General features: G+C 45.4%; 1 protein-coding gene and 1 non-coding gene across 6 annotated transcripts in view; one reads left to right on the top strand and one right to left on the bottom strand.

Moving 5' to 3' along the window:
* Positions 1-4,866: 4,866 nt before the first annotated feature.
* Positions 4,867-4,940, top strand: TRNAT-AGU (transfer RNA threonine (anticodon AGU)). Its single transcript has one exon. It is a non-coding gene; the product is annotated as a tRNA-Thr (tRNA).
* A 9,565-nt stretch (positions 4,941-14,505) lies between these two features.
* The window catches only part of C6H1orf146 (chromosome 6 C1orf146 homolog), a 44,156-nt gene continuing 42,417 nt past the window's right edge, over positions 14,506-16,244 (bottom strand). For 4 of the 5 annotated variants that reach the window (XM_085886760.1, XM_085886763.1, XM_085886761.1 and 1 more), the window contains one exon: positions 14,506-14,856. In XM_085886760.1, coding sequence (XP_085742886.1) covers positions 14,752-14,856 — 105 coding nt within the window. In that variant the 3' untranslated portion in view covers positions 14,506-14,751. The remainder of the gene's footprint in view (positions 14,857-16,244) is intronic. The other variant, XM_085886765.1, reaches the window with a different exon arrangement.

Here is a 16,244-nt window from a genome sequence, read left to right as displayed (position 1 = left end):
ACTCTTGATTCCCTCGCTCAATCGTCTCCTCGACTCCCCCACTCGATCCTCCTCGCTCAATCTTACTCTCGACTCCCTCGCTCAATCCTTCTCTCGACTCCCTCGCTCAATCCTGCTCTTGATTCCCTCGCTCGATCCTACTCTCGACTCCCTCGCTCAATCCTACTCTTGATTCCCTCGCTCAATCGTCTCCTCGACTCCCCCACTCGATCCTCCTCGACTGCCTCGCTCAATCTCTCTCGACTCCCACGCTCAATCCTACTCTCGACTCCCTCGCTCAATCCTTCTCTCGACTCCCTCAATCCTGCTCTTGATTCCCTCGCTCGATCCTACTCTCGACTCCCTCGCTCGATTCTCCGACTCCTTCACTCGATCCTACTCCACTCCCTCGTTGATCATCCTTGACTCCCTCATGTTCTTCCCACCACGTTTTTCCAAACATAAATGACCTCTCGCCACTCAGTTCGACCCCCAGCATGCTCACGCTCGTGCAAGTCTGCTCCAAGTCTCCCTTATGCAGTCTTGGTCTCCCTCAAGCTCTTCGTCGTCTTCCTCAATGCCTTCTGTTCATCTTGAATTACATAATGTTCCTCCCTACTCAACCACCCTGGTCTCATTGTCCCACGACCTTTACACCTCATTAGAATATGTCAACGATGCACAATACACGTTTGCTCTGAGAAGGATGTCCATTTCTCCGATGCAGACCACCCACTAATTAGCTTCACCCAATCAAAAGCCCCCAAATCATTTCTCAATCCCTCAAAGTCTGCTCTCCAAAAATCCAACAGCATCTCTTGCTTTTCTCAATATTTTCTCATTTACACCTTCCCCGTGAGTATCCCAACAAATCGATGATCTGAAGCACACTGTCAAAAGTTTAAAAAACAAAACAAAATAGGGGCAATACCCCTGGATGCTCACCTGGGAGAATCATGATACTGAGGAGGAAGGCAATACCCCTGAATGCTCACCTGGGAGAATCATGATACTGAGGAGGAAGGCAATACCCCTGAATGCTCACCTGGGAGAATCATGATACTGAGGAGGAGGTCAACGTGGGCCCAGAATCAGCAAAATGAACCAATAAACCAATGTTGTGGGCCCGATATTTTGTGGGCCCCCGCGGGGTCTAAGCGCCGCTCGCGTTCTCTTTCTTGTGTACAGTTCATTTGAACGTCTATTTCTCCATGATTCGTGAACAGAATTCGATGAAAATTGACAGGTATATTCTAGAGGTCACTCTGCAGGCAATAACTGAGCCCAAGTGAGATTATGGCCCTTTGGACCAACAAACGGCCCTCTCGGCACATTTTCTAAAAATTGTTATTTCTCGGTTATTAGTGAATGGAACAAAACTAAACTTCACAGGTATATTCTAGAGACCATTCCCCAGGCATTAACTCAGCCCAAAATGCAATTTCTGCCCTTTAGGTTGAGAAACGGCCCTTCCGGCCCATTTTCTTAAAATTGTTATTAAAAAAACAAAAAAATTTAATGCGCTGGGCAAAATTAAGTCACAAATGATGATATGAAACTAGCCTCACTCTTGTGAGGTGTTCTGGTTTCTTTTTCTGGTGCGATGGAAATCTTACAAAATTTCAAAACTATCTGTCGTCCGGGCTGTCGCTCACCTGAGAGTTGTACGAATGAACTCCCACAGGGTATGTTCGCAATTCGAACTTGTTAATGTCGTAAACAAACTGTGGTCCGTCACGGGTGATGAAGGTTGTGGTCAAGTTTCATTTAAATCGTGTAGTCCAGTCAATGTAGGAAATTTGAGGGGGTAACCCACCACTAATTGCAAAATAATTGTTTCCACTGCAGTGCATTTCAGTAAGACCCCCTAATCACCATACTAAAAGTCCTAACAAATCCTAGCATGGGAAAGTCATGTAATTTGCATAATATTAAAATTAGCTTCCGCCATAAGAGAAAATTCATATTTTCACTATAACTTTGCATCCAAGTACCCAAATGAGGCAAATCAAGTGTCCAAAGCCATGTTTTGAAGGTCAGTGAACATGATGGGCACATTTGCAAATTAATATTTTTGAATATAATTTGCATATTATGCAAATTAGCTTCTGTCATAAGAGAAAATTCATATTTTCACTATAACTTTGTATCGAAGTACTGTATCCGATTGAACCATAACCCTAACCCTAACTTGTATTGTTTCTGCTCTGTTATTTCATGAATTACAGATAGCTATGGCTGAGTGTGTTTTCTGAGAGAAGAATTTAGAAGATGGTCAGGATACTGCAATCCTACGAGAAAAGGGGAGCGAGAGTATCAACAGGACCAGTGAGCAACAAGGAAGTAGTATAACAACTCATAAACGTCAGCGAGTACACACATAATGCCAACGGGTTTTCACTCATCCAAAGACGATTGCAAAGGCACAGGAAAAAGTAACTGAACAAGATCAGCCCTCACCGTGCATGTATCCTTCGTTCAGAAATGCCAACGTTCAGTTTGGACAAGCACTGTTTGTTTTGCGGTGAACCAGCTACTTACAATGAGAAAAAGCATGATGGCATGGATGTCTATCCTGTAAGAACCACATCATTGTAAAATATTGTCTTACATTCATGTGCACAAAGGAAAGATGAATGGTCTACGTTAGTTTCAGGCAGAATTGCATATGCTCATGACCTAATCGCAGCCGATGCAGTTTACCATCAAAGCTGTAATGTCAACTTCAGGACTGGGAAGCAGGTTCCACAACAACATTCCTCTGGACTAGGTAGTGTTGCAAAGAAACAAAGGCTTGGCAGACCCAAAGAAGCAGAAAGATATGAAGCATTCCTGTTGGTTGCAAAGTACCTGGAGGAAAAGGATGATGAACAGATTACAATAACAGACTTGATTGAGAAAATGGAGACAGGTATTTTGGGTTCAGAGGTTTCAGCTTATGGCTTTATACATATGAAGAGTGAACTCATGGAACATTTTGGTGACAATATCATAATAACCGAGCTGAATGGGAAGCCAAATGTTGTAACTTTTAGACGAACAGCAGCAAATATTCTCCATGATTTTTACAAGGAACAGCAGAAAGAGGACCCCAATATTGAGAAAATAAGAATGATAAACACAGTTGCCAAGCTTATCAAGAGTGACATAAAGGCAGTTGACTCTTCTAATGATGTATATCCAACCAGAGAACAGATGTCATCAACAGAAGCAGCTGTGCAGTTCATTCCACAGTCACAACTGATGTTGCAAGGTTTGTTCGTTGGCAAAAACACTGATCTGAAGGTAGCATCATTTGGCCAAGCTATAATGCAAGCAACAAGGCCAAGAGTCATTCTAGCCCCATTGCAATTTGGACTAGCAACTGAAATGCATCATCAGTTTTCATCACGGTTCATCGTAGATACTCTTTATAAACGCGGCTTCAGTTGTTCCTATTCTGAAGTGCGAAAGTTCAAGAAAAGTGCCACTCTTACACAAAGGGCAGAGTTGCCTGAGCCTGGATCTGGAGACTTCATTCAGCATGTTGGTGACAATCACGATATAAGAACTCTTGATGGCTTTGGAGCATTCCATGGAATGGGGATTATTTCCACTTTCACACCAGGAAAGCTGCTTAGTAAACCTGCACCTAAAGTATCAGTGACAATGGATGACATCATAAAAGTGGGAAGGATCAACATCAAAACTTTCAAATCTCAGCACACAGGACGTAATCCATTGACATCCAAAGAACTGCAGGCAATGGAAGTGCACGATTCAACGTATCACATCGATCTTCTGTGGGAAGTGGCATTTGTCCTTCGTCCGAAGAGGCCAGCATGGTCAGGTATGATGCAGACACATCTCCCCGCTGCACCAGAGAAGTTGACCAAGATATTCAGGTGTAACTGCAAGACCGGGTGCAGCACCAGTAGATGCACCTGCAAGCGTATTCCCATTGACTGTACATGGATGTGTGGGGTGTGTAAAGGTGTAAGTTGCGCTAATTCATCTCGGGTGGAGATAGATGACGTCAGTGATACTGATTGATATGTTACCTGAAAATTCATTAAGAACACTAACCACATTACCGATTAGCAGTGAAAACCTGCGTTAAATGTATCTTATCATCTTGATTGGGTGTCACCACTTTAAGTATTTCAGGTATTGCTTGTTGCTGCTTTAGTTAATTTTTCATACTTGCTATTATATGACTTTATTGTTTGTATCAGGCACATAGATGCAAAGTGATCTGACATTTTTGATTTTCTCTAATTGCTAAAAGCTAACATACATATTTTATGCAAGTTAAATTCATAATATGGGTTTGGATACTTGTTCCTTATGTGGAAAATAAGAGTGAAAATTAGAAATTTCTCTAATTCCTGAAACTAATTTGCATAATATGCAAATTATATTCAAAATATTAATTTGCAAATGTCCCCATCATGTTCATTGACCTTGAAAACATGGGTTTGGACACTTGATTTGCTTCAATTGGGTATTTAGATGTAAAGTTACAGCGAAAATATGAATTTTCTCTTATGGTGGAAGCTAATTTTCATATTATGCAAATTACACTACTTTCCCATGCTAGGCATTTTTAGGACTTTTAGTATGGTGATTAGGGGGTCTTACTGAAATGCACTGCAGTGGAAATGATTCTTTTGCAATTAGTGGTGGGTGAAGATACTAATTTGACTGGACTAGTGGGTGTAGTTTCGGAGAAGTTTCAAGTGTTTGTGGATGGATGGACAGATGATGCGCCATCCCAAAACTCCCTGGAATAACGTTCAAGGTGAGCTTAAAACTGTTCCTGAGTGCTCCAAAACAATCAACCACGCTTCCGCATCATGAAGGTGTTCATCTCTTGCAAGATGGATTTTGAGCAATAACAGTGTACCTGGCACCGTGGCTTAGTTGGTTAAAGCGCCTGTCTAGTAAACAGGAGATCCTGGGTTCAAATCCCAGCAGTGCCTTCTAATTTTTTTTAGATCCTTGTGGAGGATCTCTTAGTCTTACTCACATTGTTGTTCTTCATCTTCTTCTTGTGAACTTTTTTGTTTCACAGCCTACAGTTTTCATCGGAACTTCCTGAAACTTGGCATATGTATGTAAAAATACCTCGCGCAGACAGTAACCATCTCCGATTTTGGAAATTATTCCTAGAAAAAAAGTTGACGTCATAATATCTCCACTAATGGAAATCGCCTATACCATTATCTCCGAAACTCGGCAAGCTGTTTGAATTTTGTTTGCGGGAATCAAGCCGGGCATTAGCACAGATAATTTATCGCAAACCTGATACATCACAATGACGTCATATTCGTTTTTATGATGTCATTAAGACGAGGATCTTTGCTCATTTGAGCTTGTTTAACCACTCTGTGGTGTAATGGTTGGAGTGTCTGCTGAATCTGGGAGAGTGGTGGTTCCAACACCGTCTGAATCATACCAAACTGGAAGGGCACTCGGTCGAGCACAAACCTCCGACACATTACACCTGATCCACAAGAACATATCGGGCCCAAATACATATTTTATATATTAAGCTGGGCAAACAGTACGATATCGTTTTTTGCCCCATCTCTCAATGGTGAAGAATCACTTCAAGAAATTAAATAATTCTCATATCCAGATTTGGATTCGGATCTTCACCAAAATCGAATCAATTCGTTGTGATCACACACCCAAAGTGTCCACCAAGTTTCATCCGAATCCGTCCACAACCTTTTGAGATATCGTGAAAACATAAACCTCGTTCCACCTTCGATGGCGGTGGTAAAAATGGTCCATGTTGCTTCCTTGCTTCATGCTTAACATTTTTAAAAGGGCAAACAACCACAGTGCAGGCTTGATGGACTGAATGGCCTCCTCATGTGTTGAAGTTCCTTGGAAGTGAGGTCATATTATTATTGTGATTATTATGGGAATTCGGCTTCCAAGCAAAAGCAATGCATTGCTTGGAATCCTATTGTTCTTGTGATGATGACGACGATGATGACAACGACGACGACGACGACCAGAGGCTTAATGTCCATCTTGCCTTTGCCAATCTGGGTTTCATTCCCAACCCCAATATAAGCGATTGGATTGCTGCTTCACAGGCATGGGGTACCTGGATTGGTGCTTTGCAGGCAGAGTGTAATGGGATTGGTGCTTCGCAGGCATCGTGCAGTTGGATTGCTGGTTCACAGGCATTGTGTAGTTGGATTGGTGCATCGCAGGCAGGGTGTAGTTGGATTGGTGCTTCACAGGCATGGTGGAGTTGGATCGGTGCTTCACATGCATGGTGTCGTTGGATTGGTGATTCACAGGCATGGTGGAGTTGGATCGGTGCTTCACAGGCATGGTGTAGTTGGATTAGTGCTTCATAGGCATGGTTTAGTTGGATTAGTGTTTTGCAAGCAGTGTGGTTGGCTTGGTGCTTCATAGGCATGGTGAAGTTGGACTAGTGTTTTGCAGGCATGATGTAGTTTGATTGGTGATTCACAGGCATGGTGTCGATGGATTAGTGCTTTGCAGACATCGTGGAGCTGAATTGGTGCTTAACAGGCAAAGTGTAGTTGGATTGGTGCTTCACAGGCATGGTGTCATTGGATTGTTGCTTCAGAGGCATGGTGTAGTTGGATTGGTGCATCACAGGCACGGTGTAGTTGGATTGGTGCATCGCAGGCATTGTGTCGTTGGATTGGTGCATCGCAGGCCTAGTGTCGTTGGATTGGTGCATCGCAGGCATGGTGTAGATGGATTGGTGCATCGCAGGCAGGTGTAGTTGGATTGGTGCATCGCAGGCATTGTGTCGTTGGATTGGTGCATCGCAGGCCTAGTGTCGTTGGATTGGTGCATCGCAGGCATGGTGGAGATGGATTGGTGCATCGCAGGCACGGTGTCGTTGGCTTGGTGCTCGCAGGCCTAGTGTCGTTGGATTGGTGCGCCGCAGGCAGGGTGTCGGTGGATTGGTGCATCGCATGCCTAGTGTCGTTGGATTGGTGCATCGCAGGCACGGTGTCGTTGGACTGGTGCATCGCAGGCACGGTATCGTTGGACTGGTGCATCGCAGGCACGGTGTCATTGGACTGGTGCATCGCAGGCATTGTATCATTGGATTGGCGCGCCGCAGGCATGGTGTAGTTGGATTGGTACATCACAGGCATTGTGTCGTTGGATTGGTGCACCGCAGGCATGGTGTAGATGGATTGGTGCATCGCAGGCATGGTGTAGTTGGATTTGTGCATCGCAGGCCTAGTGCCATTGGATTGGTGTGCCGCAGGCTGGGTGTAGTTGGATTGGTGCATCACAGGCATGGTGGAGTTGGATTGGTGCATCGCAGGCATGGTGTAGTTGGATTGGTGCATCGCAGGCACGGTGTCATTGGACTGGTGCATCGCAGGCTTAGTGCCGTTGGATTGGTGCGCCGCAGGCTGGGTGTAGTTGGATTGGTGCATCACAGGCATGGTGTAGTTGGATTGGTGCATCGCAGGCATGGTGTAGTTGGATTGGTGCATCGCAGGCATGGTGTAGTTGGATTGGTGCATCGCAGGCATGGTCTAGTTGGATTGGTGCATCACAGGCATGGTGTAGTTGGATTGGTGCATCGCAGGCACGGTGTCATTGGACTGGTGCATCGCAGGCATTGTGTCATTGGATTGGTGCATCGAAGGCATGGTGTAGTTGCATTGGTGCATCGCAGGCATAGTGTAGTTGGATTGGTGCAACGCAGGTATGGTGTAGTTGGATTGGTGCAACGCAGGTATGGTGTAGTTGGATTGGTGCATCGCGGGCATTGTGTCGTTGGATTGGTGCATTGCAGGCTGGGTGTAGTTGGATTGGTGCATCGCAGGCATGGTGTATTGGATTGGTGCATTGCAGGCATAGGTGTCATTGGATTGGTGCATCGCAGGCAAGGTGTAGTTGCATTGGTGCATCGCAGGCATGGTGTAGTTGGATTGGTGCAACGCAGGTATGGTGTAGTTGGATTGGTGCAACGCAGGTATGGTGTAGTTGGATTGGTGCAACGCAGGTATGGTGTAGTTGAATTGGTGCAACGCAAGCATGGTCTAGTTGGATTGGTGCATCGCAGGCATTGTATCGTTGGATTGGTGCATCGCAGGCATGGTGTCGTTGGATTGGGGCATCGCAGGCATGGTGTATTGGATTGGTGCATTGCAGGCATTGTGTCATTGGATTGGTGCATCGCAGGCAAGGTGTAGATGGATTGGTGCATCGAAGGCATGGTGTAATTGCATTGGTGCATCACAGGCATGGTGTAGTTGGATTGGTGCAACGCAGGTATGGTGTAGTTGGATTGGTGCAATGCAGGTATGGTGTAGTTGGATTGGTGCATCGCAGGCATGGTGTAGTTGGATTGGTGCAACGCAGGTATGGTGTAGATGGATTGGTGCATCGCAGGCATGGTGTAGTTGGATTGGTGCATCGCAGGCCTAGTGCCGATGGATTGGTGCGCCGCAGGCATGGTGTAGTTGGATTGCTGCATCGCAGGCACGGTGTCATTGGACTGGTGCATCGCAGGCCTAGTGCCGTTGGATTGGTGCGCCACAGGCTGGGTGTAGTTGGATTGGTGCATCACAGGCATGGTGTAGTTGGATTGGTGCATCGCAGGCATGGTTAGATTGATTGGTGCATCGCAGGCACGGTGTCATTGGACTGGTGCATCGCAGGCATTGTGTCATTGGATTGGCGTGCCGCAGACATGGTGTAGTTGGATTGGTGAATCGCAGACATGGTGTAGTTGGACTGGTGCATCGCAGGCATTGTGTCATTGGATTGGCGTGCCGCAGACATGGTGTAGTTGGATTGGTGAATCGCAGGCATGGTGTAGTTGGATTGGTGCAACGCAGGTATGGTGTAGTTGGATTTGGGCATCGCAGGCATTGTGTCGTTGGATTGTTGCATCGCAGGCTGGGTGTAGTTGGATTGGTGCATTGCAGGCATGGTGTATTGGATTGGTGCATTGCAGGCATTATGTCATTGGATTGGTGCATCGCAGGCAAGGTGTAGATGGATTGGTGCATTCAAGGCATGGTGTAGTTGCATTGGTGCATCGCAGGCATGGTGTAGTTGGATTGGTGCAACGCAGGTATGGTGTAGTTGGATTGGTGCATCGCAGGCATTGTGTCGTTGGATTGGTGCAACGCAGGCATGGTGTAGTTGGATTGGTGCATCGCAGGTATTGTGTCGTTGGATTGGTGCATCGCAGGCATGGTGTAGTTGGATTGGTGCATCGCAGGCATTGTGTCATTGGACTGGTGCATCGCAGGCCTAGTGTCGTTGGATTGGTGCGCCGCAGGCTGGGTGTAGATGGATTGGTGCATTGCAGGCATGGTGTCGTTGAACTGGTGCATCGCAGGCCTAGTGTCGTTGGATTGGTTCATCGCAGGCATGGTGTCGTTGGACTGGTGCATTACAGGCTTAGTGTCGTTGGATTGGTGCATCGCAGCCATGGTGTAGATGGATTGTTGCATCACAGGCTGGGTGTCGTTGGATTGGTGCATCGCAGGCATGGTGTCGTTGAACTGGCGCATCACAGGCCTAGTGTCGTTGGATTGGTGCGCCACAGGCATGGTGTTGTTGGATTGTTGCTTCTCAGGCATGGTGTAGTTGGATTGGTGCATCACAGGAATGGTGTCGTTGGACTGGTGCATTGCAGGCCTAGTGTTGTTGGATTGGTGCATGCAGGCATGGTGTAGATGGATTGGTGCGCCACAGGCTGGGTGTAGATGGATTGGTGCATCGCAGGCATGGTGTCGTTGGACTGGTGCATCGCAGGCACAGTGTCGTTGGATTGGTGCATCGCAGGCTGGGTGTAGATGGATTGGTGCATCGCAGACATGGTGTTGTTGGATTGGTGCATCACAGGCTTCGTGTCATTGGATTGGTGCGTCGCAGGCTGGGTGTAGATGGATTGGTGCATCGCAGGCATGGTGTCGTTGGACTGGTGCATCGCAGGCACAGTGTCGTTGGATTGGTGCATCGCAGGCTGGGTGTAGATGGATTGGTGCATCGCAGGCATTGTGTCGTTGGATTGGTGCATCGCAGGCACGGTGTCGTTGGACTTTTGCATCACAGGCCTAGTGTAATTGGTAAGGGTGAGGGGAGCGGGTTTGGGTGAGGGGAGGGGTAGGGAAGGCCGTGCAAAGGGATGGGAAGGCAGCATGAGGGGAAGGAAAAGGAAGGCAGAGTGAAGGGAAGGGAAGGTGGTGTGAGCGGTGGGGAAGGGAAAGGTGATAAAACGTGCCCAAACAGCAACATTTTGTTTTTAACTGCCAAGTTCTATATAAAACTGTATTAATCACATCATTTCGTTAAAAATGAAGTATATACTTTAACACTGCACGGGGTACCGTGCTCTATGAACTCTGCAGTTGATTATTGTGATTGCGCCTCCTTTGGTCACGGTCCACAAAGCTTATTATAAGAACTATAATCACTTGACTTAGGTTGCTCAGTCTAAGATTAGATCCAGTCATGTGATGCCTGTCTGCACAGCACTGGGCTGCTTTGTGACTTCAAATTTGCATGGTAATGTGGTCATAAGCAAATCCCACTGGGGAGGTCTCAAAGCAGTCATCTGCTGTGTTCGCTTTGATGCGACCTGCTGGATTCGAATCAGGCAACCATAACAATATCAAAGAAATCAAAAGTAAAAGTTATTGTGTCTTGCGTAATGCCAACCTACCTTTGCGATCTGGAGCTTTTGGGACTGACAGAGACAACAGATGTTGCAGGTCTGGAAGAACAACTGGCTCAGGATTGCAAGAGTGAAGATAGTGGGTAGAAAGAGGATGAATGAACTGAGGGAGGAGATTGCTGTACAGATGAGCATGACGAGGACATTGGTAAAAAAGCTGGCAAAAGTGGGCTGGTCACGTGGTGTGGATGGGGGAAGAGAGAAAATGGTAGAGAGCGAGCGGACAGGTTGAGGGAGCAAGGAGGAGAAAAAGAGATAAACCATGGATGAGATGGGAAAATTGTGTGAGGAGAGATATGAATAAGGTGGGGGTGGTTAGAGAGTGGAGAGAGTTGGCTGAGGACAGAGGGAAGTGGAGGAGTCCTGTGATCAAGGCAGGAGATTGATACCATTCGGCCTTGCCACTTATAAAGGGAAACGTTAATGTACAATTTCTGCAACGTCCACAAATCATCTATCATCGCTGTCTTGATAGCATCTGCCAATGCCACACCATATTTAGCGCAGGTACAGAGCTGTACAGATCCTTGGCAGTGACACGCAACGAAACAGGTGGCATTTGCCTTTGCACAGGAACCGTTTCTGTTGCATCCTTTGATGCAACGACACGATATTGCCCTTTTCATCTCCTCTTGCCACATTACTTCCTTCGAAGACACGGGAGCTAGCTTGCCATTCTCGAGAGGTCATTCATATTCCACAATTTTTGGGATCCTGGGTTTCCACACATGATCACTCTTGTTTATTGTTGCAGCTCGGGCTGCTCCTCATAGATGCCAAATGAATGCACAATTTGTGGTCGCAAATCCTCAGTTAACCTAGATAAGACACGATGACCTCATCAAGCTTGTTTTTGTTCATCTTTACAGAAAGTTCTCTTGGCTGGTTTGTAACTTAAAAGATTGTTCATCCTCCGCAAATTGCTCCCACGCAGACACGTTGGTCTTTTTGATTGTGGCCAGCCAACCGTTTCCCCGAGTGGATTACGGGTAACTGGTTGTGTCCTGCCCCACTCAGGTTTCGAATGAAAGGAAGTGTGATTGGCAGCGAATAAGCCTCATTGAAGCTGTAATATCCTGGATTGACAGGTAGGTATCAGCTTCTGTTCTCACCAACAGTTCTGCTAAATCTTTTAAAAGAGTGCTAGCAAATTTAAGAGGGAATTTGGTGCAATCGTCTCAACAGCAGCAAAATATATCTTGGTTGACGGCTCAACTCGTCTCTCCTTACACCGCTTCCTCTAAGTATTTAAGCTTTTCGATGCAGACTACAGTTTTTCATCAACATGCCAGTCCTGTTTTAACTGCCTCAGTTTCTCAAGAGAATCCCCAAGAAGTCCATCAGAGGCAGAGATAAAACCAGACCCATTATTCTGACTAATAATCAAAATTCTGGTTCTAAAGTAAAGCTGAAGTTTTGTTTTGAAAGCAACTGATAGGTGAGCGAATGAGTCTTCATGGATGCCTTGATGCTGCTTACCAAAGGGATTCTGGTTTGCTTTGAAAGTGTTCGTGCATGGTATGGGGTAGCAAATATAATTTGCTTTCATGTCATGATCTTGGCCGACCAGCCGGAGCAATACGTCCTCTCTCTTCAAGGTTTTTCCTTTTCAATTTATTTATAAGAGTCAATTCTTCACAAGGCCGAAGGGCAGTATTATATGGGGGCATCACAATGAGAGAGAAGGACAGAGAGCAGAGAAATATGTTAACATTCCTCCTAAATTGTGGAAGGTGAATCATAGAGTTTTGCATGATTTCTGTTGAAACATTCCCTGTTGGTTTTTTCCCTCCATACCAGTCTTTGTTACAAATGATGCATTTCCTTTTTGCCTCAAATATTGGGGTAGTGGATCCCGTAGGCATCCTGGAACCACCAAATAAGGTGCCCACCCTGGCTGGTTTTCAGCCAATCGATAGCTCTTCTGGTGGTGGTCGTATGGCAGCTTAGCTGCCGGGGTAGCAATCATTTCTTGAAGCGCGACTGTGTCGCTGATGCAGTGCCCCTCTAACAGTACACACACTGGAACTTGTACTCATTTCGCCGACCTCAGAAGGATGACAGGCTGAGTCAACCCCCTGGTGTATTAATTCAGCGGCAGAGGGGGCTTTAACTCAGGACCCGAGGATCCCAAGCCGCCACCCTAACAACTGAGCCAACACCAGGCTTGATAGCTCTTCTCATTAAGGTAGGTTTCTGTTCTTTGGATGACTTTCCAATGACCCACGTTTTGACACATACATTTTGTATAATTTTAAAGTCACGCAAATGTCTGCTCTTGTCCAGAATTCATGGCCAAGAGGAGTTTCTCTTTTGTTGTCGATTTAACATTAACGATTTGTTTATTATCCTTTTATAAAATAACTATACAAAATACATTTGTTATAATCAACTGGGCTGCCAAGATGACCAAGAACTATGCACACTCACCTCTAAGCTGTCTTGCCTGGGTTCGATTCCCGATCCAGCTATAAACTGCCAGCCCAGTGTTTCACACGCATGATGATTCATCAATGTGTGTGCCGTCCCATGGATGGGCGTTAAACGGGAGTCCCGTCTGCCAACATTCGTTGGTGGACGTTAAAGATCCCACGGTGCCCCTCACGAATAGGAGGTGAGCTATTGCTGGCACCATAGCCAAATTACTGCCCGAACCAGTCAAATGTCAGACCTGGCCAGCCGGTTCGTGAAGACTCAGGCCAAGCTTCCCCCGACTGACCCGACAAGAAAAGGTGGTTTAATAGTGGCCGTTAAAGAAGAAAAAGAAGACATTTGTTACAATCGACTGTCGTCTCTTCTCATCTGGTCATGTTCAAGCGATACCCCTCCTTCCCAATGCTTGCTGTCATGGGCTGGCTGCCCACTACTTCTTATCAGGCTGTAACAACAAACTCATACGTTAGTAAATGTGGTGTCATTCAGCATGGAAATAGGAAAGCAGTGCCTTAACACAAGATTCTGTGCGGGGAAAGGTTTTGCTCAAGGGCAATTTAATTACGTATGCAGCCTCTGGCTGCTAATTGCATTATGGCTGAGTGCACAGCAGTGCCCCCTGTAAGTTAGATAGGAAAACAAGAGGTTAGGACAGAAATCTTCAGTAATTTGTTCATGGTGCCAGCAATAACTCAGCTACTCTTCACGAATAGAAGGACACCGTGGCATCTTTAACGGCCACCAACAAATGTTGGCAGATGGGACTCCAATTTAACGTCCATCCGAGGGACGCCGCACACATTGATGAATCACCCTGCCTGTGAAACACCGGGATGACAGTTTATAGTCTTGTCGGGATTCAAACCCACGCGAGACAGCTTAGAGAGGAGTGTGCATACCTCCAGAGCATCCTGTCAGCACAGAAAGGTAGATGAATATTAGGCAATAGTACCATCACAATACTTGTCTGTTGCCTTCAAAAGACGAAAATGCCCTTTAATGTAATAATCGTGTTATGGATTTATTTCCTCGAAACGATTTGGCAGCATATATCCAAAATGATTCCTAAATAAACTACAAGTTGGATGAGAAAACAAAACTTCAATCTCGCTGATAGTGAACAAACGTGTAAATTTGATATAGTTTGTGATGTTATCACTTTTACAGCCAATAAACAAGTTCAGGAGCATGTTGACAGGGTGATACGAGTTGTTGGTGCCCATGCAATCATTAATATCCAACAACCTTAAACAACACGACTTTTGAGTTTTACCGCTCTGCTCCCCTGTGTATGGATGATTATATCGAATTTACTCTTTTCGGCCTTACATTAGCCATGGCTCAAGTAGCAGAGAAATGAACAGCTTGTGACTAGTGGAGGATGGTTGAAGGTCAAGGCACGATATTTATGATTTTTATTTCTCTGAATAAACAGGACTTGTCTCTGCATAAGTTAATGAGACCGAGTTAATTCAGTGTAATGCTTCATTCATTTCATTAAACAGTTAAATTACACCAAAAACAAAGGAGCATACTGATGCCGTACCCTACAAAAACAAACAATATCATTAACAAAGCCATTCACGTGGCATTCCATGGTGGTGCATCAAGCCAATCACACTGAAAAAAATACTATTGATCAACTGTCACAATGAATTATCCATTGTGAGAGTCTCTCCAGGCGTTTCCATCTGCATCAGGAAATCCATCAGATGCTGTCGCACGAGGTCAGCCTGTGGTTGCTTACACACCTGAGTAACACAATCTTATTTAAACCGCACACATATGCGTACACACGTACACTCAGTGATCCCATGCAGTCCCTTATTTAAAATAGACACAGTGAACAAGACTCAAAGGAGAGAGAGAAAGAGAAAGAGAAAGAGAAAGAGAAAGAGAAAGAGAAAGAGAAAGAGAAAGAGAAAGAGAAAGAGAAAGAGAAAGAGAAAGAGAAAGAAAAAGAGAAAGAGAAAGAGAAAGAGAAAGAGAAAGAGAAAGAGAGAAGGAGAGGAGAGGGAGAGGGAGAGGGAGAGGGAGAGGGAGAGGGAGAGGGAGAGGGAGAGGGAGAGGGAGGGAGAGGGAGAGGGAGAGGGAGAGGGAGAGGGAGAGGGAGAGGGAGAGGGAGAGGGAGAGGGAGAGGGAGAGGGAGAGGGAGAGGGAGAGGGAGAGGGAGAGGGAGAGGGAGAGGGAGAGGGAGAGGGAGAGGGAGAGAGAGAGAGAGAGAGAGAGAGAGAGAGAGAGAGAGAGAGAGAGAGAGAGAGAGAGAGAGAGAGAGAGAGAGAGAGAGAGAGAGAGAGAGATACTCGACTGCTCTGTATCCGGTCGCTGCTAGAAAATTGCTCGTTAACACAATATGATTCAATTTCCGAAACCTATCACAAAATATTTCGAGTGAAGGACTCAAAGAGAGAGGGAGAGATTTAGAGAGAGAGGGAGAGAGCGATTTTAAAAGAGGGATTTAGAAAGAGAGAGGCGGATTTTGAGATGGTGTTAGAGGAAGAGATATATGTTTGTATGTATGTATGTATGTATGTATGTATGTATGTATGTATGTATATATGTATATATATATATATATATATATATATATATATATATATATATATATATATATATAGAGAGAGAGAGAGAGAGAGAGAGAGAGAGAGAGAGAGAGAGAGAGAGAGAGAGAGAGAGAGAGAGAGAGAGAGAGAGAGAGAGAGAGAGGAAGAGATTTAGAGGAAGAGATTTAGAGGGAGAGATTTAGAGGCAGAGATTTAGAGGCAGAGATTTAGATGGAAAGATTTAGAGGGAGAGATTTAGATTTTAGAGGAAGAGATTTAGAGGAAGAAATTTAGAGGGAGAGATTTAGAGGGAGAGATTTAGAGGAAGAGATTTAGAAGAAGAGATTCAGAGGGAGAGATTCAGAGGAGGAGATTTAGATGGAGAGATTTAGAGGGAGAGATTTAGAGGGAGAGATTTAGAGGGAGAGATTTAGAGGGAGAGATTTAGAGGGAGAGATTTAGAGGGAGAGATTTAGAGGAAGAGATTTAGAGGAAGAGATTTAGAGGAAGAGATTTAGAGGAAGAGATTTAGAGGAAGAGATTTAGAGAGAGAGATTTAGAGGGAGAGATTTAGAGGAAGAGATTTAGAGAGAGAG

Source organism: Eptatretus burgeri, chromosome 6 (assembly GCF_056783735.1).
Source record: "Eptatretus burgeri isolate ZD-2024b chromosome 6, Ebu_testis_v1, whole genome shotgun sequence".
Classification (NCBI taxonomy): domain Eukaryota; kingdom Metazoa; phylum Chordata; class Myxini; order Myxiniformes; family Myxinidae; genus Eptatretus; species Eptatretus burgeri.
This window is presented reverse-complemented; position numbering and strand designations above follow the sequence as displayed.